The sequence below is a fragment of the Nestor notabilis genome, unplaced genomic scaffold, assembly GCF_000696875.1.
Source record: "Nestor notabilis isolate BGI_N333 unplaced genomic scaffold, ASM69687v1 scaffold7435, whole genome shotgun sequence".
NCBI lineage: Eukaryota > Metazoa > Chordata > Aves > Psittaciformes > Psittacidae > Nestor > Nestor notabilis.
In genome coordinates, this window is record NW_009927823.1 from 70,017 (window position 1) to 92,770 (window position 22,754).

Genomic DNA, 22,754 nt, shown 5'->3' on the forward strand with positions numbered 1-22,754 from the left:
CTGCAGGACACATCAAGGAGGACACGGCACTGGTGGGGCTCAGGCTGGCCCCAGGGGCACCCTAAAGGCAGTGCTTGACACAGGGGCACAGTGCAGGGTAAGGGGAGTCTGCAGCAGGCTGTGCTGCCTCTGGTCTCACAAGGCTGGGAGTCAAAATCTGTTTGTGCATGTTGGGCTATGACCTTCCTGCATGGCCTCTTGTCCTCCAGTCTCTTTGTCTTCCCATGTCCCTGTGTGTGAGTTGCTGTGTCCCTTCCCTTTCCGTCCTGCCCTCGCACTGCTTTCTTTCTGGCTCTGTAGTGGCCTCCGGTGCCTGTTTGCCTGGTGCATGTGTGAGTGCTCTGTGCACACGTATGGCTTTATCCTCGAGGTTTGCTCTTTTTTATTTTAATACGGTATGGGTGGGTTTGGTCCTTGGATGGGGATGGAAATTGAACAGCTTTTACCTGGAATAATTCAACACCATGTTCACTGGAAAATGAAACCTTACTCTTAACAAATGGTGCTGGGATGCTTTGGTTGGAAATAACACGCCATCATGTTAAATCATTGCCATGTCCATCAGGTGAACTCTGTATTCTCATGACTGTGTAGCACTTTAGTACACTTTCAGTTCTATCTCGTTTGGGGAGCACTGCCCCATCAGTCAGGTAACGCCTCACTGGCGATCGCTCATGTAGCTATTGATTTGAGAATTAATAATTGATTAAAAGAAACAACCATCAAGACTTTGGATTTAGACATTCAAAGAAGGAGGAGGGAAAAAAAAAAAAAAGAAAGGCAAGTTATCCTTCCCCTGGCTGGTAAGGAGCTAATGAGCCCTGTTTTGTCACCGAGACGATGTGTAGTACACACACGATGTTGACAGTATTGTCTAATTTATCACGAAGTCTTAGCTCTGTTGTACATGCTAGCGTGGGGGCTTCTGTGTTCAGTCTATTTCTGTGAGCCTGTTGCTTTGGGGATGAGTCATCAAAGAGAGCACTAGTGAAATTTGATTTGGGGAGAGTCAGCTTGGCGAGCAGAGCTGACACCTCTGTGGCTCACCGGGCTGTCAGCAGCTTTACTGCCTGCGGAGACATCGTGGTAGCAGGAGCCAGGCCAGCAGAGCCATGTCCCCCCAGTCCCGCAGCGCCCATGGGGCCGGTTGTGCCTGTGGCATGTTGTGAGCTGGCACCGCTCCGGCTCCTGCCCCCATTTCCACCTGCCCCCATTTCCACCTGCCCCAGCGCCACGGCTGTTGGCTGCTCCACCTGCCCAGTGCGCTGATGGAGGAGCGTAATTGGCAGGATGAGGCTCCTTGGGAGCCGATCAGTCATGAACCTGGCCGATGCTCTGGGGCTGCCTTTCTGGTGGAGGAGGCTAGAGCAGAGCAGGGCTGCTGGGCGAGACACGTTCGAGCAGTTTCCCTTTTTAACTACAGACTAAAATGAGCTTGCCCAGAGGAGACAAAGATTTACCGAGCACAGTTGTTTCTCTACCCTTGCTTAAATAGGCCCATAACACTAACCCTGAAGAAGGGGCCTCATTTCTCAGTGTCATTTTCCTGACGGGAATGCATATGGCAGGCAGCTTTAGAGCTTTATTGTAGCTGAGAGTTGCTTACAAATAAGTCTTGAATGAAATACCCAGCAAGGGATTGATATGAAGAGAAGCTGCACAATGAAATAAGGAGGAATACATCTCCCGAAGTGCTGCCACAAAGGTGGGAAGGGTTCTGCCAGCCCTGCTCTATTCTGTCAAAATGGATATGATCTCACATCTGTCAGGATTAGTTCTCTCCTGCCCAGCAAGGTGATCTGTTCAGGCCCTGACAATGTCATGCAGCTCTGGTGACTATTTTTTCTGAGCCAACATAGAACCTGAGTTACATTTTGAAAGGAATTATATTTTATTTAGCAGTGCACGTGTGCTAATTCCAAAAGAAACCCTTCTGCTGCTCCTGCCCAAACCCTCTGAGGTTTAGGGGACAGGTTGCTTTACTCTGGAGCTAATAAATTGAGCAGGTAATTCCGTTTTGCAGAGCTTCAGTGGGGCCCTGCGCAGAGAGAGTGTGCGACTGGCATTTGTGCATGCTCTCTAATTAGAGGAATGTAATTTAAATGGAGGAATGTTTCATGTTAGTAATATGATTTCAAAAGGCTATGTTTGGAGGGAATGGATTGAGCCATCCCTTAATGAGTTCTTCTAATAAGATGCCAGTGGCTAAGGAAGGAGAGCAAAGTGTGTGCAATTTGGCAAAGCAGGGAACAGCTTTTGCACTTAATTTTATCTGTCCCGAGGGATAGACAGGCAAAACTATTGAACCCCCCTCACGTACCACCGCAATGCAACTGAGTGCTCTCTGCTGGTTCTGTGACCCTACTAGCTGTCTCCTCCTTGTTTCAGTGCGGCGTGTTGCTCCTCGATTCTCTATCCCTCCGAGCAACCATGAGGTGATGCCTGGGGGGAGCGTGAACCTCACATGTGTGGCAGTAGGCGCTCCAATGCCCTACGTGAAGTGGATGGCTGGTGTGGAGGAGCTGACCAAAGAGGATGAGATGCCCGTCGGTAGGAATGTCTTGGAGCTGAACAACATCATGCAGTCTGCCAACTACACCTGTGTGGCCATCTCTTCCCTCGGCATGATCGAAGCCACAGCCCAGATCACTGTCAAAGGTAAGCAATTACTCCTTGTGGTGTTTCTGATAGGATTTCAACAGCGAAGCCCTCTGCCAAAGTGTCACTAGGTACAGATTGACTGCAGTCTTTTGAGACTTTTCGACCTTGTAAGGGAGGTTTCCAAACCCACAACTTTGTTTCTTTCTGCTCACAGTGTAGTATTTGCTTTGAAGGTCATTTCCACATATTTCCACATACATGTGGCATTATGGGAGACGGTCTTGTGTCAGGCTGGGTCCTTGGTATGCCACGAGGGGACCTCATCAAGCCTGTGTTCATCCAGCAGTTTCTGGCTTGTTCTCTGTATCAGCAGGATCAGCACAGCGGTAGGCCATAGGCTGTCCTGAGGAGGGGGGCTGTGGATGTCTGCACTCAAAGAGCTGTTTGCACAGAGATGTCCTTTTGCAAAAAGAGTGGGACAAGAAGGTTCACCTCAGCAATGTGAAGTGTCTGTGGGCCTCACCAGAATGAGCATTCCTGCCCTCCCCTTGCAAGGTGGAGCTGTCTGTGCTCATTTTTTAACTGTTGTGTATTCCTCCGACAGTTTTCTCTTTTCCTCCTTACTGCTCTGCCTTTTTCCATTTCTCTTTTGTTGCTGTCCTTAAGGCATGCTTCCTGCTGCCATTTCACAGGTACCTTTGCCCCAAAGAGGATGTTACTGCTGATTGCTGACCACATGGCAGCCCATCCAGGCAGCTCTGTAATGGGAGGCTGAAGCATGTGTCCTGCCTTTCCCATCTGGGACCAAGCAGGTCCACACTATCCCTTTCCTCCTCTGTTTACAGTTGGTTTGTAGCTCAGGTTTCCACAGATAACGTTATCTTCTGAGTCTGTCTGTTCTCTCTGTTCTTGCAGGACCCCTCCTGCTCTATGGCCACCTCTAGCATCGAGTCCCTGCTTGAACAAATCACAGAACTGAGTGTTAGCCCTCTCTGACCTGAAGATTAACAGCAAATTCTCTTTTCCCTGGTTCTGGTCAGAGGATGCTTTTAACCTTAGCTGTACAGTGCTCCCTTTACTCATGGTGCCTGCTTGTCAGTACGTTTTCCAGCTCCCATTTTCTTACAGAGCACAGGGGTTGCCTTGGTTATAGTACCTACCCAAGAGTGTATAAAAGAAAGGGGCATGATGGGGAGGTGGTTTGGATGTGGAGGGAGGAGGTGGGAGCTGCACCGTTGCCCTGGTGGTTCCCAGTATTTACCTCTTTGTATCTGGGACAGCTCTGCCTCACTCCCTCTTTGCCTGACATGGTGCCTACTGCCACCCCAGGACTGCAGAGGTCTCCAGGACAGGGAGCAGTCTGCTCAGCTCCTTTAGCCCTTTGCCTTCCTCCTTGTTTCTCTCGTCTGTCTTTTCTGCACCTTCACTCTGGATCTATGACTGCCTCTGACCCTAATTCCTTCATCCAGTGTTGCTTCTCCTATGCTTGCTGGGAAATAGACAGTTTGCAGGGTTAGACAGGAGAAGCACAATGGCACAGAGCTAATTGCAGTGAGTGCATCACAGGTATGAGACCTGTCCCTTCCTCACTTACAGGCTGCACACCCACAAACTGGCAAGAGTCAAGCTTCCAAAGGCAGGGGTGGATGAGTGTCATCTGTCCTTGAAAGCCTGAGGGAGGCTGCCAATTTCTTGGATGCTTTAGGATATGTGTTGCTTCAGGCTGTAATATTGGGCAGGATATTTGCCCTCTCTGAGTCCTCCATGGGTAGATGTGTGGTGTCTGCTTGTGGGTTGCGTGCCTTTCCCTCCCATGCCAGTCCAGTCCTCACCAATCTCCCAGTGTTCATGTTGCAGTAGCACTGGAAAAAGCATTTTCCCCAGCACTCCTGTGCTATAGAGCCTGCCCTCCTCAGCTGAACCACGTGGAAACTGGAAACCTGTTGGCTTTGCCAAAGAATTAAATACTTGAGGATCTTAATTTGGGCTGAGCATTTTCGTAGTTCATGAAGCACAGCTGCATTACAAGTCACTAATGACTTTAACTGGAGTGGTTTGTAGGAGGTTTAAACTTACTGTAGACTTTAATTCAGTCATTGTCTTAAAGTATTTGTGTACTCTGCAAATCTTTCTCTCACACACTCATTCTCTTTCTTTGTTCTTTTGGTAAAATAGCAAATCCGGAAATGTTTGCTTGCAGTAGTTGCTTTCTCATTAACACTTCAGAGATGTCAGTATCACAGAGTTCTTGTGTAACAGTTTATTGTCTGGTTGCAGTTTGACACACCACCAAGTGAAATAGTGGATGTGAAAGTTGGTAATTTCTCTGGCTGTATCCCTCCTGCATGTGTTGCAATACTTACAAGACATTCCCCCATCAACCCATCTAACAGCACTGTCCATGAATTCCCTATGGCCTAAGATGCTGTCTCTGTGAAAGCAGGAGCATAACTGCAGATTACCTGTGGTGCTCTGATTGCTTTACTGTATCCCTTGTAAATCAGATGTACACCTGGCTTCTGGGGCCAGCCCAGCCCAGCAAGCACCTTCCCACTGCCAGCTGAACCCCCATGACAGAAACATTCCTGCATCCCCGTTGAATTACCTTTATTTAGCCTGCTGCTGGTAAGTGCATCAAGCACGTCTAATAACATGATTGCTCTGTTTATCCTTCCATTAAGAACCACTTCAAGCAATATATGGTAATATAAAAATGCATGTTGTAGAGTATGAAATGATTTCTGCCTTTTAAAGAAGAATGTTAATGGGAGGTGGCAGCTCCATTTTTATCCCCGTGCACATTGCAGGGTTTGAGCTGACTGAATTATTTAAATCACACCTCTTTGCCTTCCAATTGCAGCACTGCCAAAACCTCCAACAGAGCCATTAGTGACTGAAACGACAGCTACCAGCGTGACCCTCACCTGGGATTCAGGCAACTCTGACCCGATTTCATATTACGTCATCCAGTACAAGCCCAAATCCTTGGAGGGTCAGTTCCAGGAGGTGGATGGTGTGGCAACAACCCGCTATAGCATAGGTGGGCTCAGCCCTTTCTCAGAGTATGAGTTCCGGGTCATCGCAGTCAATAACATTGGCAGGGGTCCCCCCAGTGAGCTGGTCGAGGCCCGGACAGGAGAACAAGCTCCTTCAAGTCCACCTCTCAAAGTCCAGGCACGGATGCTGAGCGCCAGCACCATGCTGGTCCAGTGGGAGCAGCCAGAGGAGCCAAATGGACAGATCCGAGGGTACCGTGTTTACTATACCACCGACCCGCATCTGCCTTTGAGCATGTGGCAGAAACACAACACTGATGACAGTCACCTCACCACCGTTGGGAGCCTCATCACAGGGACCACGTACAGCATCCGTGTCCTGGCCTTTACTTCAGTGGGCGATGGACCCCCCTCGGACATCATCCAGGTCAAAACGCAGCAAGGGGGTATGTATGGAGTGATGTGCTGTGGCTCCATGTGCACCTCAGACTTGTGCGGCTCAGCTGTGTGTCTGATCTGCACCAGGCATCACAACTGCACTTGGTGATCAAACAGTTGCATGTCAGAGTGGCATCCCTACCCCACAGCTATCAGATTTAAGCTGTCAGCTTGTCCTGGGTAGTTGGTATCAATCTCTGCAAGTAACTCAGCCCGCAGTTTTGTCTGGGATACAGTGGCTTAAGATGTGACACAAGGTCCTGGGCATGATGTTGGCATCCAACTGTGCTGGACCCTTCTGGGGTCTGAGTACACATGTGGAAGGAGGGAGCTGAGATGCAGTCAGGGGCTGGAAGTGAACGTGATTCCCATAGTCACCTGCCTGGGTCCCAAAGGTGCTTGCTTTTTGCTTGGGTTGTTCCAGGAGCACAATATGGGGGAAAGGGAGGAAGGGAGAGTCCAGAAGGAATGAAAGAGGATCCTCGCAAGGTGAAACACAAACTCTGCAAAGCCATGCGACTCCTTTGCCTGCATATGCCTCCTGGCACTAACCATGTGTTTGGTCCCCAGTTCCTGCTCAGCCAGCTGACTTCCAGGCAGAAGCAGAGTCTGATACCCGCATCTTGTTGACATGGCTGCCTGCCTCTCAGGAACGCATTACCAAATACGAGCTGCTGTACTGGGAAGGGGAGGATGGCACCCAGGTGAGGATCCTGCCTCTGCATCAGCAGCACTTGGGGCCAGACGTATCAATTCAGCAGTTTGGGAAAGGTGTCTGCTTGAGCTGAGGTGACAGCACGACCATTTCTATTCTGTGTTTCTTCTGTCTCAGGGGTGTGTATAGGAGTATGACAGTCTCTGGCTGCTGTGTAAGTGACCTCAGCAGTGTTTGTTGATGCCTAACAAAGTAACTAGTGACTGGTTTGGGACTGAAAAGGCTCCAGAATACCATGACACCATCCCTGAGGCATCCTTATTGCTGGTGCCTTTAAAGACAGTAGGGCTTCTATGTGGGTCTGAAATGGCCTCCAATATGTGTCTGCAGCTCCAGGACTGGTTACACTTAAGGAACAGGTTGAGGGTGACCTAGAGAGAGCCCTTCCACACTTACTGCCGGCTCTGTAAAGGAAGTCCAGCTCTAAATATATGAAAAGTAGTGCTGGCTTCAGGGCAGCACAGAGAGAACTGTGCCATGGCAGCTGGCAGCTTCACAGTGTCCCATAGTCCTTTTCTCCTCCTGTATTCATATTGGCATGAGAGCTGCCAGAAGTAAGTGCCTTCCAAGCGAAGTGACAGCACAGCAAGTCCTTTACCAGCGCTGTTTAGGTGTATTAGAGATCCCAACTGCTTTAGGACAAGGCTTTACTCTGTTTCACAGGCAGGCACTGTCTGTTGGGAGAAAACAAACATGTGTCCTGTCCCCCTCATCTGAACTATATAGCTAGTCCCAGCATTCCTACAAAGCTGACAGACAGTGAGTGCAGTCTGGACACCAGTGTAGCCTGGCTGTCGGAGAGGTCTGCCAGAGTCCTTGTATTTCTCTCAAGAAGCTCCATGCCTTGGAGTCCTGCAGGACAGCAACAGCTTTGGCAGCATAGCTGTGACTTTCTGTGGGGCCAGAACTGGTGATGGAGCTGCCTGTTCCCTTGGCATGGAGAGCTGAGGACCAGCTTTTCTAGACTTTCCAACTACACCAAATAATCTGTGTTTCCTTTTATTTGCCAGCAAAAGGTGGAGTTTGACCCAACATCCTCGTATGCTGTGGAAGGCCTCAAACCAGACACGCTATATAAGTTCCGTCTGGGTGCCCGCTCAGAGCTGGGTGTAGGAGTCTACACCCCCATGATCGAAGCCAGAACTGCCCAATCCAGTAAGTGTCTGATACTCTGCACTGCTGAAGACAAAGCAAAAGCAGTCCAGTTTCCATAGCCTGGGCATGGAGTAGCCCAGTGCCTCTTCCTTTGTGGGTCCACAGGGATGCCAGCATGCAGTTTGCTGAAGGGTGTAATGGGGAAAGTCAGCTGGGGTTTTGGATCAGGGCTCTTTGGCAGAGGGGGTGCACCCAAGTGGTAAGTTCGTTCTTCATGTCCCTTTGATCATGCTGTCTTTCCCTTAGGGTAGATTCATAAAAAATAATGGAGGAGTGAAACAGGCTGGGAAATTGCTTTGGAGAGATTGATTTGAGTGGGTTTGTGCATCTCTATGAATTTGCTCCCATGAAGACAAGCTGTCTGGACAGGCAGTATATGGGTGTTTGGCTCTAAATGGGGCTGTCTCCAGACTATTGGATTTTCATCCCTTCACTTCCCATTCCAGCTGCCTTCCTTCCACAGGAGTCCATCTCTGGTCCATACACTTGATAGCAGGATGAGGCATCCTTTAAGGCCAGATGTGCTTGTGGCTCTCAGGCAGCTGGTGGAGTCGAAGTTTGGCAAAGTGGTTGATTGCCTGGGTTGTGTGAGCAAGTAAGGCTGATGCTTCTGGGACTGCAGCGCTAGGGGAAACCAGAACAAGCTGCAGCCAAGTTAATAGAGAGGCTAGATAATGAGGTGACCCAGGCAATATCACTTTCATCCTTGCTCTGCCCCATGTGATCACAGAACAGGAGTTTGCATTGCTCTGACTGGCAGCTCAAAGTGCTGTGCATAAGCAGATTAGGGCTATCAAAGGGCCCTGCGATAAGCTCGTTTTCACTAACGATTTTTGGGCTTGCCATTATGCAAAGAGCATTAAAAGGGGGAAAAAAGACATTTCAGTTAACACCGTCTGTCTGGGATTTACTAGCTATGTGGGGTGAGCAGTTGGCAAAGGCAGCCAGCCATCCCTGCAGGGAGGGCACCAGCATGCACAGCAGCTGAGAGCCTGAGATGGCCATTAGAAAGGGAGCTCAGGCAGGGAAGAGCAACTCTGCTCACTACTGGAGTGACCTTCTCTTTGAGCAAAACTCAGTTTCATTAGCATATCAGTTGCAGGGATTCCTCCACCTCGTTAAGTGAGCTAATGGTGGCTTAGTGCCACACGATAGACAGGTATGAGAGTGGAGAAAGGTTCAGATCATGCAGTTATAAATATTTGAACACTGAGAACGAATTCCAAGTGTGGGGATTTGTATACCTATTTCAGATAGCTTTTGTATTGATAGGCAAAGGTTGAAGCAACTCTCCTGCCACTTAAATTAATTCCATCAGTGGATGCTCTTATCCTTGAACACACTTAATCAGAGACAGCTCCATGCATAAATGAGTTCTTCAGAGTCTCACAACAGTCCAAGTAAGCAAAACCTCTGCTTCGTGGACTCTTCAAGGCGAACATCTTCCCATGACCTGTTCCACATGCTGTCTGCTCACAGGGGATCTCATACTGGTCTGTTTTTAAGGTTGTTGCTTCGCTAGCCAGTGGAGCAGTAGCTGTCTGGTTCTGGCATCTGTTTAGTAAGAGAAATATGCACAAGATGGAAGGGGTTTGTCCAAAAGCCATGGGAATACCTTTGCTTGAGCAATGAAACCATCCTTACACTGAGGGACCTACGAGTTCTTTGATTTATCCAAGAAGTGACTGGGTCTTGGTTTACAAGCCTCTAATGGAGATTTCTGGTGGCACTCTGTTCTATGAGAAAAGTCCTCAGCAGTTACTACTGGACTATTCAATGAGGGTGGCAAGCACTGGCTGAACAGTCCCAGGGCAGAGTAAATTCTTGGGTACTGGGTGTCTCGAAGTCAAATAGGTCTTTCAGAAAGCTCTGCTTAAGCTCAGCAGAAGTTGTGTACACAACTTCCAGGCAGAAATTTTCTGATCTGCACTTAGCATTAGATGGTTTGATTGGTCCCCTGTGGCCTTAGAATGTACTGATCTAGAAAGAGTGTTGCTCCCAGTTTCAAACTGGTCTCGTTCCTGCACTCTTCCGTCTGCTGGCCCTGAGAAAGGCTGTTAGATCTTGGAGGTTGACATGTTGAGGTGGGACACAAACTGCAGGAGCACTCAGACTCCTGCTTTCCAAATAGCCTGTCTTCAGGCTTTATTCCTGGCCCTAACAAACCAGTCGCAGGTAAGGTAGCAGGCACATCATCACTAGTGGGTTACTAACAGCCTGGAGAAGGACATCTGTATTGCTGCTGCTGGGCTTTTCTTGTGGCATCCCTGCTTAGGAGTGGTAGGGATGCTTTTCCAGGAAGGCTAGATGGATGCAGTGCCCCTTTGCACCCTTCAAGCAACACAGCTTGGACCCCATCTTCTAAGAAGCCTTTGGGCTGTCTTTCCTGCTAAGCTGCTTGCTTAGTTGCTGGGCACCCTGCAAAAAGTACAAACAGTGCTGCTTTGAGGGCCTGAGGAGCACGGGGGAGTTTTCCAGGAGCCTGCAGTGCCTCAGGCAAGCAATGTGATGTAGGAGAGGAGCCCATCAGGCCTTGGCATTAAAATGCTGTTCTTGCTTGAAATACGAAGGTGGGTCTGGAGGCTGCCTTTTCCCTAGCTTACAGAGTAGGTGGGCTGGATGGGTGCACAGGGCTGCTGTGGACCAGTGGGGGAGGCTGGTGTGAGTAGCCTGGAGGCAGCAGAGGTTTTCAGTGTGGATACATCTGTGTGTGTGGGTGCATGCTGGCCACCCAGTCTGCTCTTTGCTGGCCCCAGGAGGGACAGTCCCACTCCTTGTTCATTTTAAGTTGATCCTGCTCATGTTACCAAGTTTTATTTTGTTTCCTTTACATATTAATCTGAGTTTTGCCTTGCACACCATGTTTATGACTCTTACCCAGTCAACTTTAGACCTGCCTACCCTGCCAGCCGCAGCTGCCTTTGGAGAAGAAGTTCAGTGCCACATCCTTAGTGATGCTGTGGAGCGACAAAGCCAGAGCTAATCTCTTCTGTGAATGGCCTCTCTGCAGACAGTGGCAAAGGAAAGGCTTGCCAAGCTCCTTATGTCTCATCTGTCCCTTCTGACCAGTTGCTTTGTCTCAGCTCTCTCTGAGCTCACTTTTGCTGTTGCTTTGGTGTTACATCTTCCTACTCTCTTCCCTGCCACTTCTCTGCTGATTAACCAAAAGAGTGTGAGGATTCGTTTTCTACCCCTGCTCCCTTCCAGTATACCAGATGGCAGAGCAGGATCAGCCCTCCCTCACATAAGCAACTGTTTGCTTCCCTTCCACGCACTGCTTTGACTTCTCTTTCCCATAGCAGCAGTCTGACTCTGCTCAGGCATCATCTCTTCCAGATCCATCACTGCCCACTCATCTTTCCTCTCTCCAGACACCCCAGTGCAGGCATCAGAGATGGGCCCTGCTCCCTGAGCACTGAAGCAGGCGTAAAGAATTACATGCAGCTTGTGACTGTCTCTGCAAGCAAATGGGCCTTGTGCTCTACAAGCAGAGGTCACCAGTGGAGTTGGGAGGTTCTGCTGTCCCCAGCTTTCCCAAGTCTTCTCCCACTGCCGACCTGTGCCCAACATAGCCAAGGCACAATCGCTGGGTGCTTTAATTATCTGAGGTCCCTGCTGCCATCTGGAGTAATGTAGGTTGTGTTCCCTTTTGTGCAGGCAGTGAGCAGGCAGGCTTGTCCCTTGCCAGCTTGACCCTGGGAAGGCTGGCTCTGGTGCACTGATGGCTTCAAGAACTGCAGCATGGGGAAGGGCAACAGTCTTTTTTCAGCCTTTTCTAGGTTTCTGGGTGCAGTGACAAATGGAAGCGGCCTTTCATCTGCCATAGCAAAGCAAGAAACCTTGTACCTGCCTTATTGCAGGCGAGAAGCTTCCTAGCCTTAAAGCAACTGTGTGCTATTTTTGGTGATGGTGCCCTGCTCTCAGTGCTTGGGGCTCTTGCTTTCTGTGCAAGCACCCAAGATTGCACCCATCTCCCTTGTGCCTACCCTGACCAGGTGGACTCCCTTCTTTCTCCATGCTTTCCACCCTTGCCTTCTTTGCATGCATGCTGTCTGCAGCATCCCTGGGCAGTGAGGCCAAATCAGAGGAGCCTGCTGCTGCTGTGGGAGGACTCCCATGCTGCTGGGGCCCTGTTGCAACAGGACAGCAGTTCTGCAGTGCTGGAGAAGGGAATGAACCAGGCAATTATATAGAGATGCTCTGCTTTGTTCAAGTTGTCTCTTCTTTCCTGATCCCTCTTTTCACCCCCTAGATTTGTTTTGCTGCTGTTCCACAGCAATGCTGTGTGGCAGCGACTGCTCCTCATCCTGAAGCATCCACTGCCCACATCCCATTCCTCTCCCTGTGGACACTTAACGTTGCTGGGTCTTAGCAGTTAGTACAAACTGCAGATGGTTTCTTTGCCTGTGAGGGGGCAAGATCTGCCTGCCTTCCCCTGTACAGCTCCATAGGCCAGGAAGCTCCTGAGGCAGGTAACCAGTTTGACAGGCATGAAGCAGTTGGTCCTAGATACTAGGCACACATGCAAAGCAGCACAACCATGTTATCTCCTGTTTCCACATGGTGCCTGGCTCCCACATGGATCAGGGTGCTGCTCACAGCTGATGGTTGTGATTCCAGACCTCGCTGGACACACTCCAGGCAGCCTCAGTCACCTGCTTTCCCTGCCCTCTTTTGTTTCCTTCATTTGTCTAGGAGCAGGTTTTTCAAGCCTTCATACAATCTGGTGTGTGAGCTTCCCTTCTGCCACTCTTGCCTTCTGTAGCTTCCTACCTCTTCTGGTTTCCATCTGCTTCAGATCTTCACTGAAAGCATCTTTCTTCTCCCTACCAGTCTCTCTCTTTCTCACCATCCTTCCCTTACTGCCATTTGTTGTGTTTGATGAAGTGAGCGTCCAGAACTGCTTTAGGAAGAGGTGTTCTCTGACGCAGAACAGCATTTCTGTCTCCATGCTGTTCATCAGGCTTTCAAATACAAATTGCCCCTAGTGCCATCTTTGATCTGCAAGGCAGGCAGGCAGGCAGTTGTCCAGGAAGCTACTGGCTGAATGTCCATGTGTATGTTCAGTGTTCTGTTGGCTGGGTAAAAGTTCCCTTTTGTTTGTCCTTCCACTCATTTCCCTTCATCTCCCCACTTCATTTATTTATCCCCAGCCCCCTCCGCCCCACCCCAAGAAGTCGAGTGTGTAAGCACCAGCTCCACTACCATCCGGGTAAGTTGGGTGCCACCACCTGCCCAGAGCCGCAATGGGGTCATCACCCAGTACTCCATTGCCTACCAGGCAGTGGAAGGAGATGACAACACCAAGCATGTGGTGGATGGCATTGGACGGGAGCACTCCAGCTGGGAGATCAAGGACCTGGAGAAATGGACCGAGTACAAGGTGTGGGTAAGGGCTCACACCGATGTGGGGCCAGGACCGGAGAGCATCCCCGTTCACGTCCGCACTGATGAGGATGGTAGGTGTTACTGAACAGCTCCTTCAGCTACCACCTTGGGGTAACCCAGGACTCTCCTAGCTGAGCTGCTGGAAAACGGGGGAAGGGGAGTGGGGATATTGGCCTTGGGAGTGCTTTTCAAACAGGACTGGAGGCTGTTTGGAGCAGTTCCTTAGTCAACTGCTCCAAGGAGTGAGTCTCCTCGGTTGCCCTGGAGTGGAGTAGGGGAATTGTTCTGCTGACCCTTGCTTTGATACGATATGGTTGCCTAAAGGCTGTGGGTCAGATCTCCTGGCGTGGTCCCACAAGGTTCCTGTGTGTGTTAACAGTGCTTCCTGCACACATGAGGAGGCATTACACTGCTTTCCTATTTTGGCTTTCTAGTGTTTGGTGGTGGTGGTTTTCCATTTTACTGAAAGTAATAGGAGTTTTCTCAGCCAAAGGCTTTTCTCACATTGTGAGATCGGGACTTAAAGTTTACTTGTTGACCTGAAATCCAGCAAACTAAAGAGGGGAAAAGAAATCCATTTGAAACTTGCAGATACCACAGGAAAGCTGCTTCCTGCCCCAGCTTCCAGGCAAGCCACAGCTTATATAAATCTGCTCTTCCGCTCAAGAGTCAGAATATCACATGTACAGAACACTTTACTGGATACGACAGCTTTAAAGAGAAATTGCTTTGTATTAGCAGGGCTGTCAGTTATGTCATCGTGACTTAAGCCATTTCCTTTGAAAGTGTCAGAGCTCAGGGTGACAGTATGAGCTTCCATGGCTTCATGCTGACCCCAGAAGCTGCAGGTTTAATGGGAGAAGAAAGAGATGCAGCATCCAGGCAAAGAAGGGATCATCTCCGCATTGCTCAGTCAGCATAGCAAATTGAAACCAGACACGTTACAGTTTCCCTAAATGGGCTGCCACTGTCCCCCATGTCTCCGTGGCTCTGGAAGTAGTGTCTGGGAATGCTTGCTGACTGCATTCCTAGGCTGGCAAACACATCTGTGTGTGTCCTGCTGCCTCTATTGTTTGCTTCAGTTCTCATTCAGCAGAGTTGTAGCCCAGGGGAAGCTGCTACCCCAGAAATGTCGCAGCAAGCACTCTTGCTTGGTTTTCGGGCACCATGGTTGGACATTCCAGCTTAGCTGTCAAGAGTGATTTCATATCCCTCTGACATGCTGCTGCTCGGTAGATACCCATGATGAAGGAATGAAAAATGCTAAACTGTGATCTGAAAACAAATTTGAACTTTGCCTGTTTGGGTCTCGGACACAGCACATATTCCCATAATGGGGTAAGATAGCGTTCTTCACTGTGGTCTGCTCACACTCACATCTCTTCTTGTCCCTGCAACATCCCCATATGATGTCCTGACGAGGCCTCCTGCCTTTTCTTGCCAGCAGAGCTTGACATACAGCTTCTGCCTGGTTCTCAGGGAGGATCTTGTTTTTCACTTGGACTCCCTACTGGGTGTGTGGGCAGGTGTCATGCTAGGGCGGGAGAGCCCTGTGGCTTGTGCAAGGTCGCTGCACTAAGTGAAATGTGGATTACAGCATAGGCTGCTCCAGCCAGAAGGAGGTAACTATTCAAGCGCAGCCCCCTCCATTCCCATACCTTGAGCTGGCCTCATGGTGCTAAAGTGCTCCGTTCCTCCTTTCTCTATTTTATTTAATTATCTACAATTAAGAAGGACATCTGGGGAAAATAATGAATTGCCCTGCAGCTTAAAAACTGTGCTTACCTGCTGGGTAGCTGTTTCTTCCCATCTAGTTGGTTGAAATAGCAATCCTCATTATGTCTGCTTGTCAGCTATCCATCCCTAATTATATATTACTGATTATTTCTTGCTGTGCTGAGAATTGGGGCATACAGGGTTCCAAACCCCTGGATTTTACTGGGCAGTGGAGAGCGGAAGGGGTGCTGCAGTAGCGGTGCAAGGATGGAGCCCGGGTCCTTCGCTTGGCTACCGGGTACTTGGCTAGCAGCAGTATGTTCCACAGGGAGTGCACACCTCTGTTCCCAGCTGCTTCAGCCAGAAGGAGCTTTCCAGGAGCAACTGAGAAGCTCATATTTTAGCATTGACATTTTTGTCACAGTCAATGCAAGAGCAAAAAGTAATAAGGAGGTAATTTTTCCAAATGGTAAATAGGGTATAAATACATTTTTAAACGGGCCTCACCTTGCAAGAAAATTGATATTTTGTGTGCAGTGTAATTTTTCATTTTATTATCAAAAAGCATGCAGCTAGCCGTGCATGAAATACAGTCCCCAGAGCTGTCACAATCCCCACAGGCCCCTTTATCTGACTGAGTTCAGTGACTGCTGTCTCTGAGCTCTGGGTTATTGTTTTAGGATGGTGCTTTTCCCCCTCATTAACCTCTTGCTGTCACAGGGGAAGAGCACGTGTGCACTCTGGCTGGTGGCAGGTACCAGGGCTCCCCGCAAGGCAGGGTCAGTGCCCAGTTGCACTACCTGGGGCTCTTGGGCTGTGTCTAGATGTATGCAGTGGGATCTGAGAGGAGGTGTTCTGATAGGCAGGATGCAAAGGCAGCTTCAGTACCCCTCCCTCTGCTGCAGGGCACCCTGAGCTGCAGAGGGTTACCATATTCTCATATTCTGCTATATTCTTGTATTCTTCTTTGCTCCCTTACTGCTGGAGAGAGAGGGACCTTGGGTCTGATCCAGCACAGTGGCTTTTAGAGGTACTTCTGCATGTCACAGTCACACTCTCTCCTACTGGGAGTAGCAGAAGTGCTTGGATGCTGGGAAAGGGTTGGGGATATGGCCACACTGGAAAACTGCAGTATGATATCTTGGATAGGTGCAGGCACAGGTGCCAACAGGGCTGTCATTGCAGTGAGGTGGAGGGAAGGTAGAGAAGGAGTGAGAGGTAATTGACAGTGGTTGTGTGGTACCTGCTAACTCTCTGTCCTGTGTGTGTTACAGTGCCCAGTGCCCCACCTCGAAAGGTGGAAGTAGAGTCTGTGAATTCGACTGCCATCCGGGTGAGCTGGAAGCTGCCCATCTCCAACAAGCAGCACGGGCAGATCCGCGGGTACCAGGTTACATATGTGAAGCTGGAAAACAATGAGCCCCGAGGGCAGCCAGTGATCAAGGACGTCATGCTGTCAGAAGCACAGGTACAGTGTGGGGATCACGGGCTGGTGGGCATGGCACCTTTCTTCTCTGCAGAGGGCCAGGCTGGCTGGATCCAAGTATTTCTTGGCCTCTTGTAGCTCCAGAGGTACAAGGGATTCAGCCCTGCCTGAGCAAGGCAAACAGTTTATCCCTAAACTGGGGCTTACGAATTGGTAAAATGTTTACTCAAGAAGGATTGCTGTGGGAAAGATTATGTATTGGATGATGCTTCTCCCTTACCCTTTCTCTGGCATGTACCTCTCTCTACTTGCCACGTCCTGTGCAGATTTCAGCTAGAGCAAATTGGGTTTTGCCAGTCAGGTTATAAACCATCAGAGTTTTAAGGCTTTAAGTCTGCTTCTTTCGTGCTGTCTATGTTCAGGGCAAAGTTTTTCCCTCTCAGCAGAGATTCCCTGCAGTGCTATCTGCTTTTTTGGCATGGGGATGGCTCTGTGGTGTTGGGCGGGCATAGCACACCAGGCAGGGCAGCCCTCCTCTGTCTCAGTAAAGCCTCCCTTTCTTTCTGCTTTCCTAAGGTAGGGACTTGAACCTTGCATTGCCTCTTGAAACCAAAGTGTAGGTGAAGCCAGCTGAGTCTAGGAAAGGCTGATGGGGAGGCAGGCGAGAAGTGAGGTGCAGGCCTACAGGCCCACATCACCCTGCCCTCTGACTTTGCAACCCCGTACAACAATCTGTTTATACTTATGCAATATCCTGGGTACCTAGCTGGTTGTGAGCTGAAGCCCTGCTCCAGGCATAGATACACACTGTGCTCAGCCCAGCAATGTGTAGTTGCTTCTTTCCCAGGGTCCAGGGAAGGTTTTGGTGCCCTGTCTGTGGTGAAATACAACTCTTCTTTGGAGCAAGGGTCCTTCATCATGGATGACCCAGGCTGTTCTCTACAAAGATAATCGTATAAATGAAGTACAGGATCTGCTGCTGTTGGAAGCGACGAGTAATCGATTCAGAGCTGACGTGCCTGAATGATGCCCAATATAAATACTGGAGAGCTGCAACGATTAATTGATCTCTGCCCTGAATGCAGCTGTGAATCATTTATACATTTGTCAGTGGGGAGTGCAGTGCACAGAGGCAGCTTTACTCCCCATTCATATTCTGAAGGATAAAACTCAGAAATAATGTGGAAGGGGAAAACTTTAAAGAGAGAAAATGCTTTGAGGGTCCTTGCAGTGTTGTCTGGGACATGTCTCTGTTCATGTTTCAAATGTTGCTTTATTTTCGTAAAATCACAGAATCATTAGAACAGCAGCTTACTGCGCTTTACTTATTCCAGGAGGATATAAACTTCCGTATTGTTTGACCAGTTGATGCTGTGTTGTTCAGCTAGAGTTTGGAGTTACTGGGTTGATCCCAAGCATCGGTGGGCGAAGTTGGCAATGTTGTTCTTGTTTGTGTTTTCAAACATTTCATGCTTGCCCAGCCAGTTCTGCTTTCACTCCTTACTCATACATTTCAAAGAGAGAAACCCCATGTTAATGTGCAGGAATGAGGATTCCAGAGTCAGAAACTTTCCAAGAAGTTCTGGATTTTGCATTATTTTGAATGTGTGCATCAAGGAGGCAAGTTGTTTGAAGCTTCCTGGCATGTCAGACCACTTACCAGTTTTTCATATTTGGTGAATTTATGTGGGAAAGTTCTTGAGTGCTGTGACTATTTTTTTTCTGGTGTGTATGCTGCTCAATTCATCCGCTGTAATTTTTGCATGGAAGCAAAGGCCAAAAGATAGTTTCAGAAAAGTGACTACTCTGAAGGAGTCATGTCACTCCTGGGATAAACTAAGGATGACCCTGCAGGGAAGAGGTTTCACTGACTTGGCAGAAGAGATCTTTATTTCCCAAAAGAGTGAGAAGCCAGGCATGACCTGTGCTTGTGATGAAATACATCTGTTCCAGAAGCTGAAGAACCCTGTAAGGGCTGCCATCTTTCAGTATGGCAGTGTGTGTCTTTGCAAACAGCTAGATGAAACTTTAACAAGTAGTTGTGGAAGAGTTATTTCTGTGGAAGAAAACAAAAAAAGCCACAAGGAACACCTGTCCCTGAAAGTCACAGGATGAAAATAGCCAGCATATAGCCACAGTTCAGTACTCTTAAACATTTGTAAAAATTTCTACCAGTGCACAAGGAGAGAATTAAACTGCTTTCTTCTCTGGGGCTGAAGAAATTCTGTGGATATGTAGACAGAGCCCCTCCTCCTGCCTAGCCGGGCTGTCTGCTGATTTTGAGTAGGTATGTACCACATAATCTGCTTCCTGCAGATGGTATGAAGACACTGGCTTTAAAGCTGACTCATCATTTTTCCTGATTAAAGATGAGAAATGGAGAGAGAGTAAACGAAGATGAAAGGAAAAAGGAAAGGGAATGGAGATGTTAGCTGTGCAGATAATATAGATTCTGAGATTTCAAAACCATTTGGGTGGAAAGGACTAAAAACATCAGCAGAGAAGTGGGAGCCCTAGTGCTGGAGAGATAACATTCTGTTTTGCAGCCTCCTGCCTAGGGAAAGTAACCTGTCATTTGGAAGGTCCTGTGAGGGAACCGAGGCCTCTCCCTCCACTGTGTGGCTGTGCTTGAGACTGATTACCTCCATCAGACTTCTCGTGCCTTCCAGTCTGAGCTCTTCGCCTCCTACTGACAGACTGATGGACAAGCAAATGTGGCCAGCCTGCTTGTTCTCAGCCCAGGCTGGAACATCTTGAGGGGACACTTCACCCTGTGCTGCAGTGTGGCTGGCCCCAAGAACTGCTCCTGCCCTCAACTGTGCAGCGTATTTGCCCGGGATCCTGCCTCCTGCATCACACTGAGGTTGGGACGTGGACCTTAGCCTTGCTTACAGCCCTCTGCAGAGCCAGCCTGCCCAGAGAGCTTAGCAGTGCTTCTGCTGCTGGGAGCTGGCTGGGTTCAAGGAGGTCAGGCTTTGTGGAGGAGACACTCCTGCCACCTCCTTGTCCTCCTGCTCTGCAAACAGTCATGGCAGGGGAGAGGCACACTGCCCACAAGAAGGGCTGCTGGCTCACGGGAATATTGTGTGGTCTTTGCAGGCAGCACTTCTCCATCCATCATGCAGGCTGACTGCATGTCCCACCAGCTTGCTCCAGATGAGCCCAAGGAAGTAACAGCAAGTACTTCAAGCTGTTGGACTGAGATCAAAGGAAAACAGGGTAGCAGAGACTCCTGTGCTTCCTGGGCATTGCCCACCCAGGCACAACACAGAGGAATTTACAGCCTCCCCCTTTCGCTGGGTGATTGTGAAGGATCTTTATTTGAATCTTCTTGGAACAATTCGTGCATGTGTACTCATGCATGAGTCTGGCATGGAGGTGAGATGTACTCTGCTTCGTAAGTGGAATAAAAGTGAAAGGCATCATCCAAGAGGCATTTAAGTAATAGACAAAGGTGAACTTATGCAGCCCTCAGACCCCTCCACATCCCCACAAGCCAGCACTCAAGTTTATATCTGTGAGTTGTGCCACAGTCACTGAGGCAGAGAGGAGAAGGATCTGAAGGAAAACTGCAATATTCACTTCTCATAGCTGGGACTGTTTAGGAGGGCTTGAGTCTGTCTTTTGCAAGAGTCATGGACGGGGAAAACAGCCATTCCCTGGTGCGACATGACTGCGCTGTGTGGTGTTGAAGTGTAAAATGAAACGTTAAGGCACTGCAGCTGCCATAAATACACACTGTTAGCTTTAGCACTTCCCTGAGCCATCCTGTCTCATGCACACAGCCCTGTCTGAGTTCTTTTTATGACAACTCCTGGGCTTTTCAGATCAATTTGTCTTACTGACCAACCTTCAACAGTTAAGAAGCAATTGAGCTAGTTTAAGGAAGGAAATGTTTTGAACTGCAGATGATATTTTCATAATGAAACTGAATTTATATTGAACATATTTATGCAGGCCTGGCTTTTCGCTGTTATTCCTTCAGCACAGTTCTCAAGGCATTTCTTTGCACTCTGATCTGACACAAGATTAAAGTCCACTGAAACATAAGAGCAAACAGAGTTTGAACATCAAACACTTGGTCTAAAATCCTGATAGGTGATAAACTCCCTGCTGAGGTGTGGGTGGGCTGTGATATGCAGTAGCCTCCTGAGCCCAGGTATGCTCTGTTATTCATTGCATTGGGGTGTCACCTTCTGCTCGTGCAGCTACATGAAGGCAGGTTGGGGTGTTAACATCCACATGGCCCCCATCCACCAGGGATGTGGTGTTGGAGCAGAAATCTGGGAGAAAGAGCTACCAGCTTCATACCCTTCCTGTAGCAAGACTTCTGCCAGGTTTTAGATCAGCAGGGCAGAGAATGTGCCTGTTGACAACGGTGTGGGCTGGCTGGCGTGTGGGTAGTCCATCGAAAGCAGTGACTTGGGTTGAGCTAAGCATGCAACACTGGAAATAATAACACCAAGATGTATGTGGAAAGAGGGCCTTTGGTGACCATAATACGTCATGAGGGCTTTGGCTTTATAGGAAGTCTTTAGGGACAACTTGACCTCTGCGATGAAATTAAATTTTAACATGGTGTAGGGGAATAATTTTACTGCAGTCTCATGGCATCAAATAAGTGAACTATAATAAAGTCTTAGAAGAATTTTTCTCCAATATCTGCTTCTTTCTGAATTTAGAGAATAAAATAACAAATATTTAGAAGGTATGCCATGTATTTTACTGCTGAGGAGAGTACTCTGCCACTGTGACAGGTTGCAGCCTGTGAAAGCCACCTCAAATAGCCTGAGTACAAAAGGCAACTTGTAGCCTTAATGCCATTTAGTGTTACTGCTGCACCCGCAGGTTCCCAAGCACTTCAGCAGCATTAGCTGGGCTTCCTGGTGTCCCAGGGAAGTCAGTATCTGAGCACCATTTCACAGCTGGCAGCTCAGGCTCAGAAGAAAGGCCTGCCAAGGCTCACACTGTGAGTCAGGGGCAATAATACCTATCTTCCACTTTCATCTCTATGCTTGAACCTATCGACCAGTGCTTCCTCCAGGCAGATTTAGTAACCTGAGATGGAACACATCACCTTGGCTGAGAGAGCTCGCTATGATCTCTGCAAACCTTCCTTTGGTGCATCAACCACAAAGAACAGTGCTACAGGCATGCGTGGCAGCAGCCAAGGTCTGTTTCACCACCCCAGTGCAGCTTTGATGTCTTGGAACCCCAAATCCAGCCAGAAACCTGCATGTTCCCTCTTCAGAGCCCTAATTGAGCTGCCATGGCTGGGAATCCACATGAGCTATTGCTGGGAAATAGTTTGTGTAAAAGTCTTACCTGCAGGGCTGCTCTTGCCAAACAAGTGTTTGCCATTTGGTGTTGTGTAATTGTAAGTGAGAAGCTGTTTCCTCAGTATATGCAACAGTTCAAGCCTTGCTCCAAGACACACAGCTTTGTTGGAGAAGCAGCTTAGAGTGCAGCTCTTCTCGGTTTTCTGAGGTCCCCAGAGCGTTTTCTTGAAAATGATGCAGGAAAGAGAAGCTCTGTAAATGTTGCATTGGTGCTTCCCTGCAGAGAGTGCCCTCTGAATTTTGTGTGTTGAAGTCTTTCATTCTCAACAAGAGATGGTGGCTGAAGGATCACTAAGGCAGAAACTGGACATCAGCCCACAGATCTGTTGTGTGCCATGCAGGACAGCAGTCAGCTGCAGAGCCTTGTTGGTACAAGCTGTCCCTTCTTGTTCTACTTGTGGAAGAAGCAGAATAGCCCAATGCCAGAAGGGGAAAGGACTACAAAGTTAGGAAGTGGTGACTTTTCTGTCCATACAAGAAGGAAGCTGTTTGTCCCTGTTTGTGTGAATGATCTCAGACCTACTGTGCAGGCTAGCGGCATGTAGAAAATTGCTCTATGCCACCTCTTCCCTTGGCACAGCCTGTGCCAAGTGACCCTCTATGTATAAGTGTTGTAATCCCCCCAACCCAGTCCTGCTAACCCCTGCTGTTGTCATCGTCATCCCCTTCCTACACGTTGCCCCTTAAAATTCTGTGTCTCCATTTTTCTCTCCTCCTTCCTTTCTCCCCCCGTCAGTGGAGAACTGAGGACTCCGTCGACCACGTAAGTACCACTTGTGTGGATTCCAGGTTGGAAAGGAGGGGTTTGGTAAATCGATTCGTAAATTTTGTAGACACAGTGCTGTCAAAACATCCCTTTCACTCCTTTAATGAGGCTGGAGAGTTACATTGTGAAGCCTTCCACAAGCAGCAAATCCAGAGAAAATTGGCATTTAGCTTGCTACTAAATGCAGAAAAGCAATTGACATTTCCTATAATCT

At 48.8% G+C, this 22,754-nt stretch overlaps 1 protein-coding gene across 1 annotated transcript in view; it reads left to right on the forward strand.

Moving 5' to 3' along the window:
• The window catches only part of LOC104405503 (receptor-type tyrosine-protein phosphatase F-like), a gene marked incomplete at both ends in the record, with an annotated part of 58,890 nt that overhangs the window by 30,436 nt on the left and 5,700 nt on the right, over positions 1-22,754 (forward strand). The window contains 7 exons of the mRNA XM_010014235.1: positions 2,389-2,658; positions 5,462-6,043; positions 6,606-6,739; positions 7,761-7,905; positions 13,059-13,364; positions 16,284-16,477; positions 22,511-22,537. Coding sequence (XP_010012537.1) covers positions 2,389-2,658; positions 5,462-6,043; positions 6,606-6,739; positions 7,761-7,905; positions 13,059-13,364; positions 16,284-16,477; positions 22,511-22,537 — 1,658 coding nt within the window. The remainder of the gene's footprint in view (positions 1-2,388; positions 2,659-5,461; positions 6,044-6,605; positions 6,740-7,760; positions 7,906-13,058; positions 13,365-16,283; positions 16,478-22,510; positions 22,538-22,754) is intronic.